Raw genomic sequence first — 18,155 nt, forward strand, 5'->3', positions numbered from 1 at the left:
GCAGCAGAGGCTGCTTCTGAAGCATTTAAACTCCTGCAGAATCTTAAAACTGGAAATGACCCTGGAGGCGATCTTGTCCATGCCTTTATTTTCGATGAGGAAAACGTATAAACAAAGAGGTTGAGAAAACCGTACAGCCAGGTAACAGCAGAGCTAAGAACCCAGTTCCTTTCTGGACTTCAGTCAGTGACTCTTACCCAGTGCTGATTATCTGGTTTTTGTTTGTGTATTTTTTGGGTGGAGGTAATTAGGTTTATCTATTTTTTTGATGGAGGTACTGGAGATCACATCCGGGACCTCGTGCATGCTAGCACACACTCTGCCACTGAGCTCCACCCCTCCCCTCCAATGCTGATTTTCTTAAGGGCAGACCTAATGTCTAACCCGAGGGTCCTCAGGGGAGGGATCATCCATTCCAAAATGCTTTCCCAAATTCTTACATCTGCCTCTCCCAACAACTCTGTGGTACACAGGACAGATATGACCATTCCCCATGTTACAGATGAAGAAATTTCCAGCACAAAGGGATTAAGTCCTAAATTACACCGACCTCAGCAACAGAAGGGCCTGACGCAACGCACAGTTACTGTGACCACACCACAGCTGATCACGCCTCCCAGGGCTCAACAAAGTGCATTCTTCCTATCATTGTAGCTAGACTCTGTACCATCTTAAGATCTGCTTTTTCAATTTCGTTTATATTCACATGTTTTACCACATTCCGTCACATTTATATGTCATAGTTTGCACGTTTTTCTAAGTATTTTATGTTAAAGTTGATTCCAATTATCCACTACTATAAACAGGACTTCTGTAACATATATGTTACTTTTTGCTTTCTTGGTTCCCTCCCTTTGTCAAAGGTAGTACCACACAAATAAAACAATGCGAATCATCGTATAGTTCATTATATATCAAAGCATTAAACAAAGGACTTCAAGCAATGGTCGTATCAAACTTAATACAAGATTATACTGATCTCGTTTTGTACAACACTGATTTTAAAAAAGTCTTCCCTTGCACAGTACCAACTACTTACTACCTTTTTTTCAGTTTCACTGGTGAGGAAAAAAATGCTTCAAAGCAGCCCAGGAAAATAATTCCAAAAGGGGATGTCTGTTCAGAGAACACAATTCACAAACAAGCTAAGAGCCTTTAGGGATTAAGAGAATGAGCAGAAACCTTTCTCTTCTGGAATGTGAGTACCAGAGTATAGTGGCTGCAGTAATGTTGATAAAATATTTAACAGCTACTGGTGAATATTAGACATATCAAAACAGGTCTGATGGTACAAACAGGAAGTTCTGGAGACACTGAGAGCAAGGCATTTTATCTGATATTTCTGCTCAAGTGTTTACTCTTCATGGGCTTCAACATCAGAAGAAATAAAAATATTCTAACTACAGTCACACGGTTTATTGTTTAAAAGAAGGCAAGCAAGTAATCACTGCCTCTTCACTAATATTTTGGGCCATGTTGCTGTTCCCCATGTTTCTTCTCTCACCTCTTCCTAAATAAGCTCTTTCCACATAGTAAGGGTGTGTGTGGCTATCAACCAGGTGTAGTTTCAGAAAGAGGGTAGGTTTTCCTATTCCACTAAATTTGCCCCGTCCTTTCTAACGTTAATACCTGACCTATTCCAAAAGGGAGCAAATTTTTTTCCTTTCATAATGAAAAAGGCTAAAAATTAAAGCATTTCTTAAATTCACACTAATATGTATCAACTGAAACTGAAGTCAGATCCTTCCCTGAAAAGAAAATATTTTTAAAAGAGCAGAAGGGGAACAAGGAGAGAACCGGGTCCTGGAGGCGGGGGAGAGGAGAAGGAACAGTAAGACCCAAGGCTGCGTGGCGCGGAGGGCGGGGTCTGCTGCCAGCCTCGCGTGTGGCCTGTTTGGCCTTGAAGAACCCTCAGCAGGAAGATGAGGTTCATCAGCTACGACCCAGTGAGCCGGCAGGTGCTCCGAGGTTTTTCCACGAGGGGACAGGTTGTCCAAGTCACCCATGTGACGACCAGCATTTATTCTCAAGCAGGTTGCGGTTAGGCCATGGCTACTGAACATTAATATAAAGCAAAATAACTCATCAAGATCAAAACCACAGTTGAGACCTCAAGGAAGCTGGCTTTTCATTTCCACAGAAGTACTGGGAATGCTTTAAATGAATGTCAATCTGTGGGATTCCTGCAATGATGTAATACAGGGAAGGCTAATTTAAGATAAAAAGCAGAAAGGAATCTCCGCAAAGGCAGCGTAACACGGAGAGGAGAAGAAATGTGCTGGCAGATGAGAGACACTCTGGAGAAGACAGGTATCTAACGGACGTCTGATTAACGTTCCACTTCCCCACTGGCCCAAAGTCCACAGTGAAATATGCATTATTAGTTTTTAAACAAAGCAGACTCTTAATTAATATTTTTTTAAAAATCAGTGCAAACATTAGTTATCAAAGGCCTCTACAGTCTTGCTTGTTAAAAAGAAATACCGGGAAAATGCTGATCAAAAAGTGATTTTAACAGCCTTCTAATTTCCTAGATAAATCATAATAGGGGGTCAGCTATTAGCTACCAAGCAGTGAGAATCACTAAATCAAACTCTGTTTTTGGTTCCATTGAGCAAGGAGGGACTTTGGTTCTGCTGAGCAAAACAGAGACTATGAAAAATGTTGGAATCCAAGTGGAATTACTCTGAATGGATAGATAATAGAAGCAAAGTTAGACAGAAAAAAAAAAAAGTTGGTCCCAAATACACCACTCTAAACAAAGCCCTTGGATGGGAAACCTGGTCACTAAATTGCTAACTGCTCTGAAAGGAACAAGGACAAGGGACCAGCAGCTGCTCGTGCTCCAATGTCCACGGGACCTCACACAGAGGCCTCTACTTCCATATCGCATGTATTCTGGAAACTGCTATTGAAAAGCCAACATGTAAATAGACCATCAGCTAAGTATTTTATAAACTCCCTAGTCATGGCATAAAACCTTTTCTTTTGGAATTTGTCAGCATCCTGTACATCATACATATACATATGATTAAGGCCTCATCTCTAATCATCTCACTTTACTGACAGATACAGTGACTTTATCTTAACGTTGGAAAGAACTGCTAACGGACTTAGAAGAGCTGGACTACTGGGGAGACTATGGCGCTAACTCTGATATATACCTGCAGAATTCTCAAAATACTTCTCAAGAAAATTATTAAACAATAGAAGCCTTCTTTTCTTGAGAAAAGAGGCTATAGCAAACTGGATCTTTAAAACTCTATGGATCTGTGAACTCTGCCCTGAACTGGACCAGTTTTTTTATTCCGATTCTCAGCCAGTCTCAAATATCCCCATGTTTCCTCTTGGACCTGTTAACTTTGACCAAAGGAAGTACTTTTAAAAATCATTTAATCTTGTAGAGATGTCAAAGAGCATAAGATTTTTAGATCTCTTCTATTCTCTCATGGATTTCAAAAAGCATTTACCATAAGACAAGGTAAATCTAAGGAGTTAAGTAATACCACTAAAAAAAATTCATAGCAACATGTACCAAAAAATCTGCAAGGCATATGGAAAAAGGTAAAACTCGATCTATTCCTCATAGGTACTCAGGATAAATTACAATCAGGTAAGAGACTTAAATGAAAAGAAAATAAAAATCCAAGCACTAGAGGAAGCATGGTGCATTCCTCCCTAGTCACAGAGTGGGAGAAACTTTCCAAGCTATGACTCAAAATCCAGTAGCAATAAGGAAAGATTAATAAATTTTACCATATAAATTTTTTAAAAACCTACATGACAAAAACATAATTAAAAAGTCAAAAGATAATTAATTAAAATTAGTTGGCTATATATCATAAAAATATAATATTCCTGATATGTAACAAGATTCTAAAATAGAGAAAATGAAGATTGAAAAACCTAAAAAATAAGCAAGACATATGAACAAGCAGTTCACAGAAAAGGAAATAAAAATGTCCTGTAAACATGAAAATATGTTTACTTGCTCATAATTAAGGGAGATCCAACTAAAACCACAGTGGACACCACTTCCCACCTGAAAGACTGGCAAAAATTAGAAGTCGGATGACCTAGTCTGCGAATGAGGTTCTGGAGAAAGAGGTCCTCTCATCTGTTGCTGTTGGGTTTGTACAATGTTAGAACCATGAGTCCTACGGAAAGGTGTTCGGTAGTATGTAGCAAAAACATAAAGTTACCCTTAGTCCCAGTAATCCCACGCTTCTAGGGATCTGTCTCAAAGACACAAAGGTTAAAAAAAAAAAAAGTAACATATATCCAAAACTATTCATTGTAGCATTGTCTGTGGTAGCAAAAGATTGGAAATAGCCCAAACGTCCATCGATAGGGATTTAATTAATTAAAGTGTACTCTGTACTATGCAGTACTCTGCTGATGGAGGCCTCTATATGCTGCCACATAATGACCTCTATTGTCAACTGGTAAGTAAAAAAAAAACAAGGTACAGAACAGTGTGTAAAGTATCAACTCTCCAGCTGAGAAAGTGGAGACTATAAACACACACACATACAAGCTTATACATAAAAAACTGCACAAGGATAACTGAAAACTAGTAAGATCATGATCTATGGAGATAGGCAGGTAACAGTGCGAGGAAACAGACATGGAAGCTGAAATTCTCTGAATGTACTTTATTTTGTACAATATGTTTTGACTACAAAAAGAACTGAAGATAAAGCTTAAACTGTTTCAATAATCATATTGTACTTACACTGATAGTATTCTGAAACAAAGATAGAGCAAACAAATAAGTAATTATGTAAATTCATTAGGAACCAAGATTTTCAGTGTAAAGAAAACAAGCTATAAATATATAGCCAAACATATTAAGTAAAAACCCTCTAATCCTAAATATAAATTGGAAATATCCATATAAACTCAATGTTTTTCCTTAAAAAAAATACATAAATAAAAAGGTTTTCCCCAGTTCTACATACTAAAAAGTCCTAGAAACAGTGACTTGCTCAGTAGCAATGTGCCACCTTAGCACCTAGATTGTGATCTAAATTTGATTTCTCCCTAAAAGGAACCAAGATCACTTGGAAATATGGCTGATTCTGGGTCCAAGGCAGAAACGATAGAAGATGAGCCTAGAAATGTATTTCCTACATTATCACCTGCTTCCGAAAAACCATTTTTTCCCCTTCATTTTAACAGAAACCTCCCTACTGACAAAGGCTTCTCAAGACTTAAAAACCTTCCCCTTCTCCTACAGAACAATCCAACCCTAAAGGGGCTAAGGAAGGCAGAAAGCCTCACCCTCAGGGGCAGCATGGGTGTCAGAGCCAACAGGGGTGGGAAGGGCACGCACAGGTGAGAGAGGGGCAGGCCTCTGAGTCTGACAGTGAGTGATGAGCAGGGCAAACAGGGGACAAGATGGAGTTTAGTAACAAACAGGAGCAACAATCGAGCAAGTGAACAAATTATGAATAACGGGAATCAGGTTTCTCACTGTTGGAAAAATGAGGTACAAATACGGAAACAGAGAAAACTACAGTGAACCCTAAGGTGTTGGAATGGAATGGCATGGAGGTGTTGCTGTGGATTTATGGTCTGCAAAAAATATATACAGAAGCAAAGTGTGTTTATACATGTGTGTGTGCACACCTAGAATCCTAAATTTTGGCTTTTAGACACCATTCCCCACTAAAAGGAACCAGAATGGAGAAATAGGACAATGGAAAGTTCAAGATAAGCCTGTAATATCTTCTTGTGTCCAAAGCAAAAGAGTGCTAATAATTATAAAGAATAATAGGAACATGTTACAGCGACACAGAAGTCAATTTGAAGAGACTCCCACTGACAAAAGTGAGGACAATATGAGCATCAGAATAAAAAATAGATTAAAATATATTGAATAAAATCGGAAATGAGTCCACACTGAGATAAATAAAAAGACTGATTAAGAACAGAACATTTACATAATTTCAAAGTTCTTCCCCATAAAATGTTTACTAAACATAATGGAGGAAGGAATAACTTGACAGTAAAGAAGCCTAGCAGACACCATCTTAATCAACCGATTAAGTGAACATTATCAGTTATGAGACAAATGGAAATCATGTGCCATTGACAGGCTGCATTGAGAAGACAGCATTACTTCTGTAACGTTCCTGCAAAGATGCCGAACTGGAATCTAATGGTAAGAAAACATCAGACAACCCAAAATTGACGGACACACTGCAAAATAACTGACCTACAACTGTCAAAAGTTGTCAGGGTCAGAAAAGCCAAAGAAAGGCTATTCTAGAACTCCCCAGAAGAAGACTTTTGAGACGCAACAGCTAAAAGTGACAAGTGCTTCTTTGATATAAAGGATAACTGATAAAACTTGCACAGGGTAGAGGATTAGATGGTGCTCAACATTAACATGAATGGTATTTTCCTGGTTTTGATGATTATATTTTGGTTATGCAGGACACTGTCCTTGTTTATAAGGAATACACACTCGTGTATTAAGGGGTACAGGTTGGCAATTTACTCTCAAATAGTTCATCAAAAAGCTTTCTGTACGGTATTTTAAATTTTTAATAAGCTTGTAACTGTTTCAAAATTTTAATAAGTTAATAAAATGGAGTTTAAGTTATAGGAGTTTCTCCCTTTAATTCTTGAAAAAAAAAAAGTTAACAAATGTTGCCTTAGTCCTATACCTTGAAAGAAAAGGAAATACAAAATACGAATACTTCAAGGGGAAAAGGACATTTTTCAGATAGGTAAATTCAATAAACTTATTTGCTTAAACACATCTGCTTCAAAAGAAATGAGAGTAGCTATCTGTTTTAAATTACTCACAATTACTCTCTTAAGAACTGATTCTTTTTCAGGCTACTCCAAAAGATAAGAGAAGTTATTTCCTTCCTTAAGATCTATCCATCCACCCATCTATCGAAATACATGCACACATATAACAAACTTGTTTCCATATCACAGGATTTCCTAGTATTTTTGAAAATGTGACACCCTACCATTTACTTCATTGTGTTACCTTACCCTGACAAAGTATTAGACGTCATATATTATTTTAAGTGACTAAGTTAACTGTGTTGAGGAATTTCAGCAACTTATAAAACTAAACTTATTAAATTTATAAGTTTAGCAATTTATAAGACCACATCAGATTAACTTATATCATTAACTCCTCTTCAAATTACCAAAAAGAACTTAAGAAATATAAGCCAAATCATCTATGTTTTGGCTGATTTTCCCTTTTAAGTCAGTGTTAATGGAAAAGAATTACTCTTAATTTTCCAGTACCCAGAGGTGAGGGACACTGGCAAGTACTTGGTATTCCTGGGCGACTGGAACCAGAGGACACCCAACCTCTGAAATCTGACTGCTGGCTTCCAAGTAGCTGGATAGAGAGCCGCCATTTTCCACATTCACAATGTGCCAGTCCACGCGATAGGACGACCTGGTATTACTAAAGCCTTGAGATACTCTTGAGATTCTCCCTGAGGAAAACAAACTTACACATGTAAGATCAAAACTGAGTAGTACAAATCACTCTAAAAATCCTCTCAATTTTCAGAATCTGGGCCCTTGAAAGCGGAAAGTGAACTTCTTTTGCACCTCTCTGTATTTGAGCCAGGGCCTTTTCTGTAAAACAGCAGAAGCCAAGGTCTAGTTTGGAAAGAAGGCAAAAAAGGAGTACAATGTGGTAAATAAAAATACCTTTCTCTCTCTCTTTTTTGCCCAGCACATATTGTTAAACTGAAATAACTCCAAAGTCTGCATTAAGTCACGGTATGCATTCTCAACGAGGGTGAAAACTGGTTCTTGGAGGGGGAGAGTGGGGAATGAAAAAATCTTGTATTACAATGGTTTAGAGCCCTCCCTACTTAACAAAACCATACTCCTTAGCATTCAGCTCCTCTCACTGGGTTGTCCTGGGCTTCACCAGAGCAACACTGACCGGGGAAAACATAGCATATGTATGCAAGACCAGTGCCCCCAAACCATGGCGACAGATGGCTCTGATCCTGTGACTGAAGGCTTTCTATCAAGTGCTCGACTGCGAGGTCATGTTAAGAGGTGACCTGCGTGTGCCAGGAGCTGCCATTGGCTGCCGTGTCGATGCTGTTTATGTTTGATCCTGAGAGCTTCTGTGCGTGGCTCAGGCTTTGAGAAGTAGATAAAAACAGTTTCTAATTCAAAAAGTTGTTCAATTCATCATTAATTACATCAAATGCTGGAAAGAAAAAATACTGACAACATCTGACTACAGCTAATTAAAAGTTATTTTCTCTTTATCAAGAAAAGTTAAATTCACTCAAAATGACTTTTAAGACATTAATTTTTCAGTTATTTTGCTGGAAAAGTAGGTTTTGAATGATTTCTTAAAATTTTGCTTACAGTTAGTGTGCATTTATGTTAACTGCTAATTGGCCTATATAATTTGATATACTACAATTCATAAAAGTAAATAACCTTAAAAGTTATTCAGCAGATATAAAGTGAAATGTTAGTACTTTTAAAATTTTTCAACTTAAAAATTTTTACTTATTCTTAACACTGAATTGAATTTTAAAGAAAAAGGTTTATACCTTTTCTTTTAATGTATAAAGCACAGCCATACATATAGTATATAATAAATATGCAATATATTAGTGGTATTAAAATTTAACAGAGGGACAACTAGGAAAAAAATCTAAAAAGTTTCCATAAGGGAGGAATAATAAAAAGTTGACAAGTGCTGTGTTACAACGAGATCTATCAGATGGGAGAGTGAGCTGATCAAGTCATCCAAGTGAGACCTGGTGTGGAGCACTCACTCCAAGGCCTGAGCACTGAAATGCCAAGAAGGCACCAGAGCACACCAAAAAACCGGGGGTGGGGGCGTGGTATGAACAGAAACATGAACAAAGAGAACTGTGCCTTGTAAGAGAGAGTGAAGCAAGAAAATAAACACGCAAGAACAACTCAGGACTAAGCGAATCATGTGATGACTGCTGAAGCTTTTATGAGCACTGTGGCCCCGCGTCATCCCGCTGCTTTGATGTGTGGCGGTCACTGCCGAGTGTTTAATACTGCTCTCAATAAAGCCTTCAAAGAAGGCAACAAGTTAGTAGTATTTGGAAGCTTGCCTCAAACACAAAAAGAAGAGAACCAGAGAAATAAGGACATTTTTTAAAGAGTAATGAGGTCAGGAAGCTTAAAAACTTCCAAACCTTTTGTACTTTATACTCGATGCCTTAACAGAATAGTGTCTTCGCTGACAGTAACTAAATGTGGACACGCCGTACAGATCGTCCTTTCTTCCAGTGTAGACGTTGGGTATAAATCAGACCATAAACAGAACAACCTTACTCCAACAAGTTGTTCAACACATATTCTTCTCCTATATTTCCAAGCTCACGTTACACTAAAAACCTGTGAAGACCAGGGAAACATCACAATTTCACCCGTATGTTGTAGCATCTGAAATCTTTCACAGGTGTCCTGACAGAGGAAAAAGGTCATGACCTACAGGTCAAGTCAATGATCATTAGGTGTTGCTGTAACAGAAGGTATCTAAGAAACCTCTGTGGGTACATATGGCGCAGGATTAAATGTGCCTATTATTTACAAGGTTATTTTTCATTTCACCAAATGAATTCTGAACAGCATGAAAACTAGAATTGTCAAAACTAAAAGTTCCAAAACTTCTGTCTTTCCATCAGGGATCTTGTCTCAGGTTAAACTGACATTTTCCATAGAAATGTGAATAAACAAAACTGAAATAGCAACAAATTAAAGGGAAAAAAGTACAGAGTCAAGTCAATGCAGCCAATCGCACACAAAGCCCACTACCGTCAACAAGAAGCTATTTTTGCCTCTGATTTGCCCAGGAACCACATAACTGTTCTAAACACAAAAATGCTGAGAATTTCCCTTGCCCAGAAGTGGTTTTTGAAACGGATAAATGCGTTTTAACATACATAATTCAGTTTGCAACAAACCACAAAAACAGAGAGGAAGAAACCTGAAAAAAAAGCACATACATATGCTGTAATAATCTGATCAAATGCCACTAAAACATTCCGAGCTGATCCCTTGTGAAGCCCTCAAAACACTCCTCATCTGCTAAAAAGTTAAAAGTTCCTTCTCCCCACTCAACAACTGCCTTTATTCTAACAGCAGTGTGACATTCTAGTTCACCCTGTGTTCTTAACTGCAAGGATGCTCAGCAAATAAAAACTATGTGAGACTAAGCGACCATGGCTTCTAACTGTGGCTATAGTCTCGGGCCCCAGGAGTGCTTCTCAGAGGCCACGGCTGGCAGAGGACTGCTGCCTGCACGAGAAGCAAGGTTACACTCCAATGTCAGCAGAACTCCCTGGGATCAGTGTGATGATCAATTGAATGAGTTTCCAGATTTCTCTCACAACGGAAAGGGCCAAGTTTCTCAAAAAGGAATCAAGTTCTGATCCACTCAGTCCTACCTCCAAACAAAGCAGCACGAAAGGAAGCCAGCGGTGTTCATCAGAAAGGGCAGAAAGCGATTAGGTGTAACTGCCAATGAACTGACATTAGCAAGACTCTCTGGTGAGCAGACTTACCTCAATTATGACGGCAAAGCCACCAGGGACTTTTAATTATTAAAAGGTAAGCCATATGCCAGAGTAATAGAAGGCAATTCAGTAATCAAGAATGGCAGGGAAAGGTAGTTCTTAATCTGTTTCTATTTGACTTTTTTATACCATGAAGACTTTCTCTTGAAGCAGGAAAAAGATAAATGCAAAATAACAATAAATCTGAGGAAATGATGTAGCTAAACATGCGCCGGCTACCAAATTCCTATGTAGAGATTTACATAGGAGATACATATATGACATACATACATGAACTTCATATATATATGCATATACATTTATACATGAAATTTTAGATGAAGAATACCAGCTTTGCTGCTGACTTATTTTGACAAGCCACTTCTTTAGGTCTTGGTTTCTTTAACCATTAAAAAAAAAAAGATAATCATATTTGTCATTAGATAATTAAAATGTAACAAAACATTACAATATCCTGAGAGTGAAAGTAAATTCAAAAGGAAACAAGATGGCTTCTGTCCTCATACAAAATCAAACAGCACAGTAACAACTTGGCCTAAAAAACTGAGCAAAAGATCTATAACCACAACATAAGTGATTATAGTTTATGAATGTATTTTCTAATTAAAAAAACAAACTCCAAAACAACAGACATCTACATATTAAACAAATTAAGTACTAAGTATTACATTGTTTTGGTGCTAAAATATATAAGGATTAAAATTATAATATCATAGGTTTAGAATGATTTAAAAAAACTTACAAAAAAAAAAGATCAACACATATGAGCTGTATCATAAAAGGTTCCAAGTGGCACAAAAGGTTCCAAGTTCTAAGTGGAACTTTTCTAAATGCTGAGAGCTGTAGCTTCGACCTTCATAAAGTTTCTTAAATCAGTCTTCTCCTTGGTGTAGCTGAGGCCAACACTCAAGTTCTTACTCTCAACGCCTTAGAATACACTGTAATACCCGTCAATTGTTCTCTGCACTGCTACTCTCCATTCCATGAAGATTAATCCCTTCAAAGTACAAATCTAATCATATCACTCGTTAAAAAAAAAAAAAAGCAGCAGTAGCGGCTTCAATACTTTCCTGTTAATTAACTAAAATCCCTTTTTCTAGCACTCCGGATTCTACATGTGGCCCCAGCTTGCTCCTCACTCTATAGTCTAATCAAACTGCACTAGACCACATTTCCCATCAGTTTTGGCCTTGCTTCCCCCATCTCCTCCTGTTCCTTCAAAGGCCCATGTCACTTTCCAGAAACTCACTAAAACTTCCCCAGATGCCCTCAAGATGCTGCACTATCTTGCTCTTGGGAAACTTCAAGGCCCTGATCTCAGCAGCTTGCTGTAGGAGCTAGTCTGCAGTGGTCACTGTCCTGCAGATTCCCTCACAGCAGGGCCTGTGTCCTGCTTATTCTGTCTTCTTGAAGCCTGTCTCATGACTGGGAACTCAGATTCTTCTGAGAAATAAATGCCTAAGGAACTTATCGAGGCAGGAGAGTCATAATATTAAGATGTTGGTTTATCGCTTAGATTAATATAAAAGTTACATATAAAAGTATCATATCCACAACAAATTACACTCCAATTGACCATGTCAGCTCTTTGCAACCTTTCAAGTAAGAAAAAAAAATTAGATCCCATATATATGGTATAATCTGTTTCAGGGAACAGATTTTTATCCAGCTAATCTCTATAATGAAGTAAAATTTCTGAGAAAAGACTGCATAGAAGGTTAAAAAAAAAAGTGTCACATCAGCTTTCAGGTTGCCATTAACTTGGATGACCAGATCTTACAGCACGATTCTAGAAAAGTAAACTGGTGAATGAGTAAGTAAAGCCACTATAAAGGCAGGCAACTTGGCCTCGAGGAAGGCACATTGGCAGGCAGGAGCCGTGGGTTCTACGCGTGTGACTCAGTCCAACCCACTTAACTTGCCCAGCCCTGGCTCCTCCATCTGTCAAACCAGGAAGTTGGACTTGATGAACTCCAAGATCCAGTGCCAACACTCCAGAATTCTATAAGCATAATACACATCTTCACTGGATGACTGCTAATGGGAGATGGGGTAGAAAACAATTGCTCCCTGCTATAGCTAATCTCTCAATTTTATTAAAAAAAGAAAAAAGATAACCCTACAAATCTTCAACCTAAAAAGGTCCATATATTTAGGGTTATTGCATTTGCAAAGAAGTTTCCAAATTTAAAAATAAATTAACAAATAAAACAATAATAATAATAATAAAAACAATCTCTGAAGACCAAGAAAAATAAATCTAAGAGTAAAACAGAAATATGTCCCCCTAAACCTCAGACCACTACAAGCAACTGCTAAGTAACACTTTAAAAAAATGAATGTTCTTTTAGAAATTTGAGATGCCAATAGAGGTAGAAAAATTCGTCAGGTAAACAGTAGGAATAAAGTGGTAAAATATTTCTTTCAAGTTGCTTCTGGATCTCTTTTCTAACAAAATAAACTCAGATTCAATTCAGGAATATGAAAAGCAAAAATTTTCAGAGATTCTCAGACAACAAGAAACTGGCATTTAAGCAGTATATATACATCATTTGGTTAGCCTAACCTGCACTCTCTCTCTCTTCTTTTTCTTTTGCCTTAAAAGCTTCAGACAGGAGGCTTTGAGTGCTAACTCATCAGCCTCGGTCCTCTCGTCTTCCAGTTTGGATTCTGGATTTGCCAGGGTTAGCAGGGCTCAGCTGGAACAAAAGCGTATTATGTGGCACTACAAGAGCTCTGAAAAGCATTTTCTTAAAATGCCAGAGAGAAAATGGATTTTTCTAGAAAATACTGATAATTACTTGAAATGAAGCTCTATCTCTCATCCCCCCTCCTCAAATCAAAACCAAAAAACTCTTTATCACACACAGGGCTTGGCCTCTTCATCACGGTATCACTGACTCTGGACTCAGCTGATTTGTCTTACCTTCTGATGCTCTGATCACATATCCTCCCTTCTTTTCACCAGGAGGCACATCAAGTAACTGCATGACTCTGTCCAGCAGCCCATGGATTATCTCAAACCCAGGATTCTTGTTGTAATAAACAGCACAGAGATGCCTGTAGTTTCTTGCACCTACATCTGAAAAAATAAAAGAATTGATCATAGGCTATGGTGACTATCACTTAAGAAACTGGTTTACTCCAACATAAACTCAGGCAAAGTAAACAAAAAATACCAATTAGTAAACATACAGAGAAACAATCAACCTCAGAAATGCAAGATAAAATGGTTTTTCAATCATCAAATTCCCTGAGGTGTTTTGATTTGGGGGAGGTACGGGAAACCTCAATGCTGACTCAGGAACAATAAGGGCTTCACTGTGGTATGTTGGTAAAACTCTTTGTAAAGAATTTAGCAATATATATCAGAGCCTTAAAACTTCATACTTTTATTCACAATATTATCCAAAGGAAATAATCTTAAATACAAAAAAGATTTCATACAAAAAGATATTATTTCTATACAAGCATTATTTCCAATACTGAAAATCAGAAACAACCTAAATGGGGAAATGGCCACATAAAGTACAGCATAATCACTCACTGGAATACTACTATGTGGCTAAAAAGCATCTTTATGAAGATTTATCCTAATAGAGCTAGAGCAAATACTTTTACCAGTTAACCCCCCAAAAAAAGAAGCCACAAAGTTCAAAAAGAGTCAAAACTAAATTATATCATCTAAAGAATATAGATAGGTTGGAAAACTATGAAGGAAAGAAGGGAAACATTATCACAAAAGTTGGACAGCGATTGCTCTAGGTAAAGGGAAGGCAGTATGATGGGGAAGGGTCTTATAAGAAGCTTAAGATACTGGACATTCCATTTCTTAATTTGGATGGTTACACTAGTGTTGCTTTATAATCTTTTTAAACTGCCATATACACACGTCACAATTAAAACATGGGGGGGAAAAGCTCAATTTATGAAGAATCACAATTATGTAGGTATAACCACGAGCCAAAAAACTCCATGTACAGGAAAAAGAATGGAAAGAAATACACCCAAAGGTTAACAGAGGTAATTTGGGGACAGAAATAATTTTTTTGAAGTTTATGTATTTTCCCTTTTTCCTTGATTAGTATATATTTTTCCATTTTGAAAATCAGGACAAACTTACAAATCGCACTATTTTTCAAAAGAATTGCAATAATCCAAGTGGACCCTAGTGGATGACTGTAACTGGTTCACGTAAACAACAGAATACTACTCAGCACTAAGACAGACTTGACTACTTAGATGGATCTCAAGGGCATTGTGCTGAACAAAGGAAGCCAATCGTCGAAGGCTGCACACAATATAAGTCTATACAACATTCTGAAAAAGGCAAAACTACAGCAACAAAGAGCAGACAGCGGCTGCTCCGGGTTAGGTGTGGCGGAAAAAATGCGACCACAATGGGACAACATGAAGGGTTTTGGGGTGACAGAATTGTTTTATATCTTGAAGTGATGGTTACAAAAATCTAAGACTCTATTAAAACTCATTTTTAAAGAAGGAAATGCATAGCATACAAAGACAGGCTCAAATTCAACGCTGGCCATTTAAATTTTTAATAGGTAAATACACTTGTGGCCCTTTAATAAATTCTGGAGGAGACCACTGCTCTTCATAAACACTGAATGAAGGCTAGTTTCTTTTGCCTTTCAAATTAGGAAAAAAGAATAAACTGATGTCCATCTGGGGCAACAAACTGAAAATAAAAAGCTGCTTCACATTAGCATGTATTGAGCAAAAGTTCTCCCACAGACTTATCCCCACAGCCGTAACTGACACAAGATACTGAACCCCGTTGCCTTCCACATATCCAGATAAACAAATGAGTACTTCATAAGACACTGTACTGCACTCCTAAGTACTGTAAATGTGAGCCCCTGAGTGGGGTAAAAGGAAAGAGAAACTGAGATGAACTGATTATCCACTACGCGCCAGGACTTAGTACCTTGTCTGCCTATCTATCATCTTCTTTAATTCTCAAGACAATCATGGAAGGTAGGTTTTACTGTATTTAGAAAATGGATAGGGAAAAAATGACGGGGAAACAAAAGCTCAGAAAGGGTTTGCCCAAAGCCAAGCTAACTGCCTGGAGCTAATTAATTACACAGCTAATAAGTGACTTGACCAGGACTGTCTAACTCTGAAACCCACGCCCTCTCTACTGTACGGTAGAAATCTCTAAATCTCTAAAAGATTTAGATGAAATCTCTAAAGGACCTAGATGAAAACAAACAATACAAAGGCCAACTTATGTATGAATATATACTTACATAATGTAGTCAAAGATGTGTATTTTTGAAATATTTCTGGTATGATAAACAGATGTTTTCATTGTCAAGAGTTTTCACATTTAAGAATTCTAGTTAAGCAATTGAAATAAATTATTTTTAGAAGTCAAATACTGCTTCTAGCCATCAATCAGTATTGTAACTCATGGAAAGCCTACTCTGAGGTAAACTTCTGACGGAACACAGAGAAATGACCGTTCTGGTCACGTAACATTTCTCAGCACCCATTATGTTCAAGGCACTCCACTCTAGGTGTCCCTAGAAGGCAGAGGTCAAAGCCAGCATAAAGCCTGCACAGGCTAAACCTTCAACAATTGTTTTCTGAGTAAATGAACAAAGCCTGGAGAGGAGTTAAGCGTACACAGGTAACTATTCAACAAGGCCAGGACCAGACAGCGGCCACATTCGCAGTTAGCACAAGAGCCAGCTGATGCCAGCAAGTGAGTACGGTGCCACTGGCACTCTCTACCATTTCCACACGCAAGGATAAAGAAATGCGGTATCCAGAAGCTATAATCAAAGGTGTAAGAGTAAAGATTAATATTAAAACCAGGCAGGCAAAAAACCTCACTAAATCAACCACAGGCATTGACTAAAATGAGGGGCCGGATTCCTCTGTAGGAACACACACACACACACACACACACACACTCCCCCCTCCTCCCCTTTTCCATTTCCCTCTCCCTCTCCCCTTCTTTCCACCTCCCCTCCCCCCTTCTTTCCACCTCCCCTCCCCCCACCCACCCCTTGAATGGAAAACAATGAAACGAAACAGAACTAAATTATCCCTTTCACATGACGGACTTGCTCCTGGGTACCTCTGCCATGTGGTACCCATTTGTGGGTGTCACATGCTTCCACTTTAACACAGGCACGTACTGAAACTACTTTGTAGTTGCATTTCTGCTGTGAGGGAAGAGCCCAACAGTCATGCCGCCACTCAGAGGGCTGAGCAACACAAACTGGAAGCCCTGTTTTGGTAACCTTTGCCCTGGAGTACTTCTTTCCTGATCTCCAAATTATGTAAAACTTGCCTTTCTGATAAGAGGAGCAACATCTGGTTTAAAGACTTAGAATTAAAAAAAAACCAAATTAAGTGATTTTGATGATCAGAATAATGAAATTACAATAAAAATACAAGACTTAAAAAAAAATATTACTCCATTCAGGAAAGGTATCAGGATGTTTACAGCACATACTTACACAATAATGAGCTATGTATTTTTAGATTCAACTTTGCAGTATTTTCAGGAAAGGCCACTTTATACGAAAACCACCATAAGAATTAGATTAAACTACCCACCATTTACTGGCTGGATTTTCACATCTCTCCCAAGTGCTACCACTCCCTCTAGACTTACTTCCTCACATCTTGTTAAGATATTCCCTCTGAATTAGCTGAACTGAATTAAAAGAGAAAATAACCATACACTCAGTTCTACCCAGAATTCCTCCTTGGAGAAACTGCTAGGTATAGTAAAATTCCCATTTCCTAGTATTTTGCACCGAGGGACCATATTACATCACAGGAAGCTCACTGACTGCATGCCACAAAATAAGAACTATTTAAATTTCATGCCAAAACTAGGGTTTGCTGGAAATGCCTCAGTTCTTTATAACTCAGTTAACAGACCTCTTGTGTCATGCTATCAAACAATTCTGCTTTTTAAATGGGCCTGCCAAGTATGTCAGCCTAAATTACCAACGTCTTTCACGGACTTCAAAGCACTGCCCGGAGAGGCTGATCTAAACCACCCAAAGGAGGGGCGGCTGGCTACAATTCTGGAAGCTAAAAGAACACGCCAAATGATTTTCTAAAAGAAGAAAAAAGGGGGGATAAATGATACATGATGTCCCTTAGTAAATGACTATCACATACAACTCAAACTCTTACAATAGGTTTCTGCTTGGTGTAGAATCTCTTTCATCAAAGTACCAATGATTAAAAACAAATGAGAGGTGTTAGTTTATGTCATCATATTTGGCACAGACTGGAAGAAGGCAGAGTCTTCAAGGGAACCCTTCCATCTCTAGCTCACACTCACCAAGAAGCCCAAATAAAGATGCTATAAGAAAGTCTACTAGGAAACCAACAACACTCCTAGGGCAATCGGTGCCTGATATTGAGATTGAGAATTGAGAACTGAGCCTGGCCAAGCTCAGAAAATGAAACAAATCACCTCAATTTTTAGTTTTCCATCCAACAAATTTCTTTACTGTTGGCACCCAAGAGACTGTCACATACACTACAAGTTTTTCTTATCTCCAAAAGAAATTCAGAGTAGGCCTAATG

General features: G+C 38.1%; 1 protein-coding gene across 1 annotated transcript in view; it reads right to left on the reverse strand.

Moving 5' to 3' along the window:
• Positions 1-18,155, reverse strand: part of FARSB (phenylalanyl-tRNA synthetase subunit beta) — a 61,010-nt gene that overhangs the window by 7,497 nt on the left and 35,358 nt on the right. Inside the window, exon 16 of the mRNA XM_006207948.4 lies at positions 13,501-13,656. Coding sequence (XP_006208010.1) covers positions 13,501-13,656 — 156 coding nt within the window. The remainder of the gene's footprint in view (positions 1-13,500; positions 13,657-18,155) is intronic.

Source organism: Vicugna pacos, chromosome 5 (assembly GCF_048564905.1).
Source record: "Vicugna pacos chromosome 5, VicPac4, whole genome shotgun sequence".
Taxonomy (NCBI): domain Eukaryota; kingdom Metazoa; phylum Chordata; class Mammalia; order Artiodactyla; family Camelidae; genus Vicugna; species Vicugna pacos.